This window comes from Pelophylax lessonae (genome assembly GCF_965119305.1).
Source record: "Pelophylax lessonae genome assembly, chromosome: 2".
NCBI lineage: Eukaryota > Metazoa > Chordata > Amphibia > Anura > Ranidae > Pelophylax > Pelophylax lessonae.
Window position 1 is genome coordinate 101,212,896 of NC_138769.1, and position 11,316 is coordinate 101,224,211.

The 11,316-nt window shown below is 51.4% G+C and overlaps 1 protein-coding gene across 1 annotated transcript in view; it reads left to right on the forward strand.

Moving 5' to 3' along the window:
- Positions 1-11,316, forward strand: part of SON (SON DNA and RNA binding protein) — a 301,593-nt gene that overhangs the window by 102,785 nt on the left and 187,492 nt on the right. Inside the window, exon 3 of the mRNA XM_082247959.1 lies at positions 9,563-11,237. Coding sequence (XP_082104085.1) covers positions 9,563-11,237 — 1,675 coding nt within the window. The remainder of the gene's footprint in view (positions 1-9,562; positions 11,238-11,316) is intronic.

Consider the following 11,316-nt stretch of genomic DNA (forward strand, 5'->3'; position numbering starts at 1 on the left):
GCTTCCTCTCCCATCTAGGGGGTCGAGGACCTGCGGCTGGCCCGGATCCCAGGCTGACTGGGTTCAGGAGGTCATGCGATCCAGTTGCAAGATCGAGTTTTGATCCGGTTATTTCCGGTAAGGTTTTTTCCCTTCCAATGTGCATCTCTCTCTGGATCGCTTATAGGCGCTCTGTGGGGCAGTTCTGGCTTTGGTTCAACAAGCTGGACCTACTTGTCTTTTGTTGGTTCTGTGCGGATCACAAATTCAAGTTGGTATTGGTTTGCACGGTGGTGGCTTCTCTACATGAGGGGGCCTCCATAGACATCAAGCTGCCTACCTTCACGTCCCGTTATGTTCTGGACAGCTACGGGTTCTCCGTTTTTTGCAGTGGGGAAGAATCTCTTGGTTTGTGGCTTTACCCTTTGGTCTCGCTTATGCTGCTAGGGTCTTCACAACAGTGTTGGCTCAGGTCCTGGCGCTGTTGCGGCAGTGGGGCATATCGGCTCCGGTTTCCTGGCCGCTCTGCTTCTCCGTTTGGAGTCCCCTACGGTGCTGACAATGAAGTTGGTTGTCACCGTGAGAACTCTGGAGGAGTTCAGGTGGGTTCTGAACCTTCAGGAATCATCCCTGGTCCTTTCCATGAGACTGGATTTTCTGAGTCTGACTTTGGACTTGTCCTCGGTCACGGTGTTTCTTCCTCCGGGGTCAAAACTCTTGGAACTTTAGACTGCGGTTGACTGTTGCTGTTCCACACATAGTCTTCTCTTTGGACCTGCATGCGAGTTTTGGGACTGATGTTGTTTTTCAAGACGGTCCCTTTCGCTCAATCCCTCTGGGATCCCCCAGGAGGCACTCCTTCTCAAAGGCGACTGGAATCCAAACTCTCTGGACTTGCGGATCCGGCTGGGCCGGGTGCCCGGGGAGTCTTGCTCTGGAATCCTTCCTCCGCGTCTACTGGACAGTTGTCACCACGGATGCAAGCTTGTCTGGGTGGGGAGGAGTCCTCGGCAGGTTTTCTGCTTCGGGAGTATGGTCCCTGGAGGATCCAGGTTACCGTTTATTGTCTCGGGGGGCTGAGAGCGTTCCAGCTTTGTCTAGTTCACTGCATCGGGCACCTGCAGCTGCCCGGTGCACTTTCAATTGACTACGCCGCGACTGTGGCTTGTCATTTACCATGGGGGCACCATAAGTGTCCTTACTGCCTTGGAAGTGATGTTTCCTTGTTGGGCAGAGCGCCTTGTTCCGGCTCTATCCGCTGTTCCCTTTCCAGGGGGGGAAACAACACAATTGGTAGGCGGTTTGCCTCAGTCGACTGGCCCTGGATGCAGGGCAATGGTTCCTTCATCCGTAGTCGTTCCAGCAGTTGTGCCTTCGTTTGGGGGCACTCCGGACGTGGCCTGTTGGCATCAAATCTACAGGGTAGTGCAGAGGTCGTGGCACGCTCCCGGGACCCTCTGTCGCGTGCAATGGTGGCCTCATGGGTTCTGTCATGGGCAAGAACATTAGCTAGGTTCAACATGTTCAATGCTGTGATGTTTGGCGTGGTCACCTGTGCAAGGCTGTCGCCGGCATGGTCGTGCGAGAGTGCTCGCGGATGGGCCGAGGTCAGTGTCAGCTGCTGTCTGCCTTTACTCCTCTCCTGTTGTTGCCAAGAATCCTTCGCAGGATTGAGGCGGCAGGATTTCGGTCATTCTCGTGGCTCCGGACCTGCCTCGCCGAGCTTGGTACGCCGACCTGGTCAGGCTTGCTGCTAACGCTCCTTTGGTTTTCTTCTCTCTGGGGCCGATCTCCCGTCCGGCTTTATGTTCGACGGCTTGCGGGCTTGGCTGTTGTAAGCCAGGTGTCAAAGGACTGGGGGTTGTCTGCTTCGGTGATTCCCACCCTGTGTAAAGTGTGGGAAGCATCTTCTTCTTTGATTTTTTTTTCATCATATGAGAAAGTGGCGTATTGGATGGTGTGAGTCGTCTTGAGCTCCCACTCTCTCTTGCTCAGTGGCCGGATCTTGGCTTCCTTCAATGGGGGGATTGATCAAAAGTTGGCCTTGAGTACTGTCAAGGGTCAGGTTTCGGCTTTGATATCTTTTATTCCACAGGCCGTTTGCCTGCCCGTTCCCTGGTGCGTACATTTTTCCAGGGGTTGCGACACTTGGTTCTTCCGGTGTGACCTCCGTCGCCAACTGGGGACCTTGGTTTGTGCAGTCGGTTCTTCCAGATCCTCCTTTGCGAGTATCGTGGGTATCCCCTGCTTACCTTATTGTAGAAGGTGGCCTTTGTTGCTGTCACTCTGCACATGGGGTGTCAGCACTGGCGACATTGTCCTGTCATTCTCCCTATCTGTTGGTTCATGGGGCCAGGTGGTACTTCGTCCGGATCCCTCCTTCCCTCCAAAGGTGGTTTCTAGTGTTCACTTGCACGGGGCCATTGTGTTGCCATCTTGTGTCCTGAGCCCCTTCATCCTACAGAATGTGCGCTGCATACTCTGGATGGGAGTTTGGCACTCGAGGGGTATTTGGCGACTTCTGAGTCTTCCCGTAGTCAGGTTCGCTCTCTATGCTCACAGATGGCCCAAGGACAGGGCTGCCTGTGTCTGCTGCGACTATTTCCAGGTGAATCGGACAGTCGGTGGTGCAGGCTTCTTTATTTATGGGTCAGGTCCTACCTTTCCCTGTTTCGGTGCTTTCTACTTGGGTGCCTAGTGCTTCCTGGCCTTTTTGCCATACAGGCATCTGTGCTTCAGGTTGTAAGACGACTACCTGGTCGTTTGTTCACACCTTTGATACGTTTTATGAGGTGGATGTGCTGGCATCTGCAGATGCCTCTTTTCGGCCGCAAGGTTTTTTGCTGGCTGCTGTTTTGGAGGGCTTTTGGCCTTCCTTGAGGGTGTTTACTGTTTGTTTTCAGGTGGGCCTCATCATTTTTTCATGACTCCTATGTTGCCTGGTTGGCTGTTTTTGGCCTTGGGGACTTGTTTTTTTTTCTGCTGTTCCCACCCCTTATTTTATGGCACTGCTTTGAGACGTCCCTACTGATATGAATCGGAGAGAACTGCGTCCGTCAATGAACGATAGAGAAAACTGGGTTTTTGAATTACCGTAAAATCCTTTTCTCAAGTTCATTGACGGACGCAGTACCCGCCCCTCTATTTTGAGTTGGGTTGGTGTTACTTTCTGACACTGCTTTGATACAAAACTAACTTCCTATGCAGGAAGAGAGAGGGTTTACCCTCCGGTCCTGCCCATAGGCGTAGCCAGAACTTTTTCCTGCCTAGTGTCCTACTCCTGTAGGGGGGCAGTATAACCCTACTGATATGAATCAGAGAGAACTGCGTCCGTCAATGAACTTAAGAGAAAAGGATTTTACGGTAAGTCAAAAATCCAGTTTCTCTTGCGTCCTCTGACAGTCGCCGCCCACTCATTCAATCAGCACGTCTGGGTATTGGCCTGCTCCACAGGAGTAAGCTAGGCAGAAGACTTTGTTAGAATGATCACAAAACCTTTGTATAGACACACCTACAGGGGGCTGTCCCTCTGGTCAATACCCCCAGGTAGCTTCATTCCCAATTTAGTTTTCTGCTGCCTACCTTAGGAGTAGAATGGCTTTCCCTGGCTGTGGCTTCGGTCTCCACTTTTTTCTTATGTTTCTCTCGGAAAAAGTAATTTTTCTTTTAAAAGATAGCTTTTTATTTTCTTCTTCGCTTAGTTAGTCGGACTTTAGAAGACCACAGCGTTTGCAGAGCTGGGACTCGCACTGGTAATTCTAGAGCTTTACGGACTCCCAGCCTGCCATCGAGTGTTAGCAGGTAATTGGTACGCACAGGCCTCGCAAACGATAATGTCCCTGACTTCAGGGATAAGCCTGCGAAGTTGCTATCTTCGCTGGGATGTCTCATCTGCGGTACGCCCGCCTGTTGCATCCCTTTCGGCTGACGGCACCCCCACTCAAGGTGGGAGGTTTCCTATTGCAGAGCGGTGCCCACGTTCGCTGGACCGGTGAGTACCCTGCTACCCCTCTGTCTTTGACCATGTTTGTCGGGGTGTGTATGTGGGCCCTCTGTTTTGGGGATGACAGTTCGGTATGGGTTCTGTGATGTCCCCCTCATGGCTGTAGGTACGGTTCCTGTGTGTCCCTGCGGGGGCGCTGTCGCGGTTTCAGCGCAGTTAAGGGGAGTACGGGGGTCTCCTCCGTCCCTGGGGTTCTTGTGGTACTCTGTGGGGGACAGTGCATGGAGTTTTGGGGCCGCAATTGGCACTAAACCGCGCGGCCGCCATTTGGGGTGTGGGCAGGCTGTTCGGTCTCCATAGTGTGGGCAGTAGCCATTTTCTGTCATCCTTTTGGCGCCGATCCGGCAGCATCTTTAATGTGGGCGTGATGTCCTTTGTGGGCAGCGGCCATTTTCCCAGGGCTTTCTCTCCATTGACTTCTGTTGGCAACCATTTCTTGTGGCTCAGGGCTGGCTTTGCCTCTTGGGGCGTGAGGTCATTTCCTCCTTCTTCCCTTCAGATCCAGCAGCGCAGGCAAGTATAACACACTGTGGGGGGCTTTTTACTGTTTTCTCTGGCCTGGATTCCTGCTAGCACTCATTTTTACTGATTCCTGTAGCAAAGGACAAGGGCTCCATTTGCGGTGCAAGTTTGTGGTGGGACCGTGGGAATCGCCAATTTAAAGGGCCAGCGTCATTATAATTGATATTGCTATTATGGAGTCCCAGGATAGCAAATTCCCCCCAGATCTGGTGGAGGGTTCAGGTACTCCTGAATCCTCTACCATAGTCTCGCTAACTGCTGCACTTGCGACTTTAGCGTCAAAAGGGGATTTTCTGATGTCTGACCGGGCTTCTAAGAAAAGGCCTATGCCCTCTCAGTCTTCTGATCCAGAGCCAGATTTGGTTGCCACAGACAACGTCCCCCCTGAGGGGTCTCAGTACTCTGTCGGATGTGGAGGAGGAGGATTCGTCCTCAAGGGCAGCGTGGGACCGCTCTGCGGTGGACGTGCTTATCAGCTCTGTTAAGGAAACTTTGAATTTGGATGATGAGCCCCACCTTTCGGGTAAGTGGTCTACCTTTGGTACCCGCAAGGCCCAAAAGTCAGGTCAGGTTTTTCCTTGTCCCGAGGAGTTTCGCGAAACCGTGAATGAACAATGGCGCCGTATCAAACATAATTTTGTGGTGTCCAAGTGATTTCAGTACCGTTATCCCTTTGCGGATCCGGTGGATTCTCGCTGGACTGCGGCTCCTAAGGTGGACCACACTGTGTCCAGGTTAAATAAAGCCACTTTAATGCCCGTGCAGGACTCTCCGGTGTTTAAAGACCCGGCGGATAGGCAGGTGGAGACACTTACCCGCCACATCTATCTGGTGGCGGGGTCCTTGCTGAAGCCTGTGTTCGCTTCGGTCATGGTCTCTCAGGCTTTGGTTGAGTCGGCAAAGACGCTTAAGCGCACTCTCATTGCTGAATGCGCCTCTTCTGCTACGCTGGAGATGGTGGATCAAATGGGCCAGGCCGTGTTGTACGTGTGACGCGGCTTTGGATGAGGCCCCATTAGTCGTCTGTCGGCGGTTGCTATCCGCCGTATCACTTGGTTGAAGAATTGGTCGGCCGACCAGTCTTCAAAGAAGACGGTGACTGACATCCCTTTTGTGGGGGGGGGGGGGGGGGAGTCTTTTTGGGGACTCTCTGGATGAGCTGATCAAAGGGCTCACTGCGGGTAAGAGTACTCTTTTTACCCCCCAGTAACTAGGGAAAAATTGTCCCGCGCCAAGTGGGGTCCCTCCTTTAAGCCTAATCAGGGGTCCTTTCGTGCCTTCAAGGCACAGGATAAAGGCAAGTCCTTCAAGGCCTCTGGTAGCCAGAAGACGCCTTGGGCAGGTAAGTCCAAGGGCGGCAACGCTGGCACAGCGGCCCATTCTACTTCGTTCTGAAGGGACGCCCCTCATCCGTCTCTGGGGACTTCTGCGTTGTTTTCCAGAACCCTGGCTGTCCAAAGTTTGGGACAGGTGGGTTCAAGAACTCATTCGTTCAGGGTACAAGATCGAGTTTCGGTCTCGCCCCGCAGACAGGTTCTTTCCATCAAATCTTCATTTAACTCCCGATCGTTTTCAGGATCTCTGCCAGGCGGTTCAGGACCTAATCGCCCAAGGAGTGGTCGTCCCAGTTCCACAGCGGGAAAGGTTTTGGGATTTTTACTCCAATCTGTTCAGTGCCCAGAAAGGAGGGCAAGGTGCGTCCGATTTTGGACTTGAAGATCCTGAACCGCTTTGTGCGGGTTCAGAAGTTCGGATGGAGTCCCTCCGGTCAGTGGTGGCATCCCTGAGTCCAGGGGACTTCCTGGCCTCCATCAATCTCAAGGATGCGTATCTACACATCCATATCTACGAGGATCACCAGAGGTACCTCCGCTTCGCAATCGCAGAGGAGCATTATCCGTTTGTGGCGTTGCCTTTCGGCCTCGCTTGGGCTCCAAGGGTATTCACCAAGGTGTTGGCTCCTGTTCTAGCCCTGTTAAGGGTGCAGGGAATTGCAATCCTCGGTTATCTGGGCGATCTCCTGTTAAGGTCGAGTTCAAGTGCCACCCTGCTGCGCGATCTGGCGATCACGGTCCAGACGCTCCAGGATTTCGGGTGGACCATTAATTTTCAGAAGTAGACTTTGTCGCCTTCAGTTCGTCTCCCCTACCTGGGGATGATTCTGGACTCCACCCAGGCGAAGGTCTTTCTTCCGGAGGACAAGCCCTGGATCCTGCAGTACAAGGTCAGGTCCCTCAAGGACAACTAGCTCTACTCGCTCTGGACCTGCATGCAGTCCCTGGGCCTGATGGTATTGGCTTTCGAGGCAATCCCGTTTGCACAGTTTCACACAAGATCTCTTCAAGCGAAGATTCTGGTACGGTGGGACAGACGTCCTCAGTCCCTGGAAAGGCCGATTTCCTTGAGCCCCCGAGTGAGATCGGATCTCTTGTGGTTGCTCCAGTCTCTGGCTCTGACGGGAGGCAAGTCCTTCCGGCCGTTGCTATGGACTGTGGTTACCACAGATGCCAGCTTGTCGGGCTGGGGTGAAGTTCTGGGCAAGTATTGTGCCCAGGGCACTTGGTCGGGGGAGGAATCCTCCCTGCCGATCAATGTCTTGGAACTGCGGGCAATCCGGCTCTGTTTGCTCCGTTGGTCGGCTCGGCTTCAGAGCTGCCCTGTGCGTGTTCAGACGGAAAACGCTACAGCGGTGGCCTACGTCAATCCCCAAGGGGGCACCAGGAATGCCCAGATGGCCAAGGAAGTGGCCGAGATTCTGTCCTGGGCCGAGAGCCAGGTCCCGGCTATTTCGGCGGTTCACATTCCAGGTGTGGAGAACTGGCAGGCGGACTATCTGAGTCGCCAGACCCTCGACCAGGGGGAATGGTCCCTACACCCGGAAGTGTTTCAGATGCTGTGCGCGCGGTGGGGATCCCCGGATGTGGATCTGTTCGCGTCTTCGGCTCAACAACAAGGTGGAAAGATTTGTGGCTCGCCTGCTCGACCCTCTGGCAGATGCATTGGTGGTGCCCTGGCACCGTTATCGCCTGATTTACGTATTTCCTCCGATTCAGTTGTTGTCCAGGTTCCTCCACAGGTTGGTCTCGGAAACCGAGGTTAGTGATTCTGGTGGCTCCAGACTGGCCGCGTCGGTCTTGGTACGCGGACATCATGCAAATGGTGGTCGAGACCCCCTGGCGGTTTTCGGTTTGAGACGATCTTCTGTCTCAAGGGCCGATCTTCCATCCTGCTTTAGTCTCTTGCTTTGACGGCGTGGCTGTTGAAAGCCAGGACTTGAGAGACAGAGGTCTCTCGTCGGTGGTTATTCCTACCTTGCTCAAGGCCAAGAAGGCCTCCTCTGGTAAGATTTTTTTATCGTACCTGGAAGGCTTATTTCGCCTGGTGTGAGTTGCAGAGGTTCCATCCCGCTCCCTTTTTTGGTGGCGAGGGTGTTGGCTTTCCTGCAAACTGGTGTGGATCAGCGTCTTGCGCTGACCACGATTAAAGGCCAGTTGCCGGCACTGGCCATTCTGTTTCATCGTCCCCTGGCGTCAAATTCTTTGATTCGCACCTTTGTTCAGGGGGTTCGCCACTTGGCTCCCCCAAGGAGGGCCCCTTGGGACCTAAATTTGGTTCTGTCTGTTTTGCAACGTCCTCCCTTTGAGAACATCCGAGAGATTCCTCTGCCTGTGCTGTCACGGAAAGTTGCCTTTCTGGTGGCGATCACATCTGCTCGCAGGCTTTCGGAGTTGGCGGCCCTGTCCTGCCGCTCCCCCTACCTGGTTGTTCATAGGGATAAAGTGGTCTTGCAACCTCATCAGTCCTTCCTCCTGAAGGTGGTTTCGGACTTCCACCTCAACGAGGACGTTGTCTGCCTTCGCTGTGTGCAAAGCCTAAGCATCCTAAGGAGTTTGCTTTGCATTCTTTGGATGTGGTCCGGGTGATCAGGGTCTACCTGTCTACTGAATCCTTCCGGAAGTCAGATTGTCTTTTTGTCCTTCCCGAGGGACCTCAGAAGGGTACAGCTGCATCTGCGGCAACCATTTCAAAATGGATCAGACAGAAGATTGTGCATGCCTATTCGATTAGGGGGTCAGGTTCCACCTTTCCCTGTCACAGCGCACTCTACCAGAGTGATTAGTGCGTCTTGGGCCTTCCGCCATCAGGCGTCGGTGACTCAGGTGTGCAAAGCGGCGACCTGGTCGTTCGTGCATACCTTTACAAGGTTTTACGAACTTGATGTATTGGCATCTGCGAATGCCTCTTTTGGCCGCAAACTTTTGAGTGCGGCAGTGCTTTAGGGGGAGACGGGGTAGTTTTTTGCTTGTCTCCTCTTGTTGGGGTTTCTTTCTTGTTTTGTTTTCCTGGGTTCGCTCCTGTTGAGCTTTTGTTGCCCAGTTTTCTCTGGATCAGAGAAGATTCTTTTCTCTGACCTGGGTGCTGCGTTGCCTTTTTGACAGTTACGTACCCCTCACATCTACACTGCTTTAGGACGTCCCAGACGTGCAGATTAAATGAGTGGGTGGCGACTGTCAGAGGACGTAAGAGAAAATAGAATTTTTGTAAGAACTTACCGTAAAATTATTTTCTGAGTCCTCTGACAGTCGCTGCCCCCCGCCCCTCTTTTGGGGTTTATGGATCTTTATACTGCTTGCTACCAAACTGAATTGGGAATGAAGCTAGCTGGGGGTATTGACCAGATGGACAGCCCCCTGTAGGTGTGTCTATACAAAGGTTTTGTGATTATTCTAACAAAATCTGCCTAGCTTACTCCATTGGAGAAGGCCAATACCCAGACGTGCAGATTGAATGAGTGGGCGGCGACCGTCAGAGGACTCAGAGAAAATAATTTTACGGTAAGTTCTTACAAAAATTATATTTTTTCCCATGATGCTCATGCACTCTGCAGTGTATTTGAGCATCATGGGAAATGTAGTTTGAAAACATCTGGGGTGCCAAGGTTCACCATCACTGGTCTAGGGGGGCTGCTTTACATTTTGTCAATTGGAATATTTTCTAAAGGTTTTTTTTTTTTTTTTCTTTTGACATTGTTTAACAAGTTTATTTTTTTTCCTACAGCTCTAGAAACAGACAGCGCATCAAAGGAGTTAAAATCTGCTGAATTAACCTCCGATGATGAAGTAAAGAGGGACTCATCAAAAAAGAAATCTAAGAAGCACAAAAAACATAAAAGCAAGAAGAAAAAAAAGAAAAAGAAAAAAGAAAAACATGAGAAAAGATCTAAATCTGTTTCGAGTGTTGAGGACCAAGGGAATGTCAGTTCAGAAACCAAATCCGTATGGAAACCAGCATTTTCATCTCCTCCAAAGGAGCAGGGAATATTGGATGCCTTATCATCCAAGGCAGAGACTTCAAATATAGTTGTACTTTCCTCCGTGAACACACAAAGTATTAGTTCTGCAATAGAAGATAAACCAACGGGATTACTTTTAGATGTAGATTTTGGTTTCTTTGGCCCAAAATGCCCAAATGAATTGGGTAAAACTGTTTCTTCCAATTCTGTGACATGTGATGTTGGAATTAAAGAACAAGGTGAAGCATCAGTTGTCATTCAGGAAAGCAGTGAATCCACTACACGTTTTGAAAAGGCATCTGAAACTGCTAAAACACAGCAGAGTGGACTATCTTTGCCCATATATTCACAAACAAAAAGCCCAGGATTAAACAGTCCTGTAGATGTTAACAGTGAAAAAGATTCCCTTCACCCAAGTAACAGATGTAGATCTTTATCAAGATCCCAGTCAAAATCAAATTGTGAAAAGCTTCAAAAATCTAAGGAAAAATCACGGTCGAATTCAAGGCATCGATCAAGATCTAGCTCTTTAGTAAAGGTTCAGAAGAGTATTGAAACCAGCAACAAATCGCCTAAATCTTTGCAGAGATCATATTCTATCTCCCGTGATCAAAGAAAACGATCCAGATCCAGTTCTGTGGGTCAAAGAAGATCAACCTCTAGGTCCTCAGCAAGGAGGCAACGGTCAAGATCTTCTAGTCGATATTCTAAATCCCCGATAAGAATTTGGTGGTCAAAATCTATAAGAAATCGAAGGAGATCGGTGTCTGTGGTTAAACACTGGTCAAGAACGAAGTCCCCTGCAAGGCAGCACAAGTCAAGATCTAGATCAGCTGAAAAGAGACCTTGCTCTAGAACAAGGTCTAGGTCCCCAAGTAGGCAAAGAAAATCCAGATCAATTAGTAGAAAAAATAGACAGAGGTCTAAATCGGCAAATAATCGAAAAACAAGATCAAAATCCGCGAAGAGGAGGCAATCAAAATCTGGCTCTGTGTCCAGGATTCGACGATCAAGGTCTGTTTCAGGTTCCCGGAGAAGAAATTCAAGATCTGGTTCAATTACCCGAAGACAAAGGTCTTGGTCTGGTTTAGCTGCCAGGAGGCAAAAGTCAAGATCTGCTTCAGCTACCAGGAGACAAAGGTCAAGGTCTACTTCTGCAGTTAAGAGACACAAATCCAGGTCAGTCTCACTTACTAGGAGGCGCAGGTCCAGATCAACTTCACCTGGAAAAAGGAGGTCTAGGTCAGTCTCACCTGTTAGAAGACGAAGATCGAGGTCGGCCTCGCTGGGCAGGAGACGTAGATCGAGGTCGGCCTCGCTGGGCAGGAGACGTAGATCGAGGTCGGCCTCGCTGGGCAGGAGACGGAGATCGAGGTCGGCCTCGCTGGGCAGGAGACGGAGATCGAGGTCGGCCTCGCTGGGCAGGAGACGGAGATCGAGGTCGGCCTCGCCGGGCAGGAGACGGAGATCGAGGTCGGCCTCGCCGGGCAGGAGACGGAGATCGAGGTCGGCCTCGCCG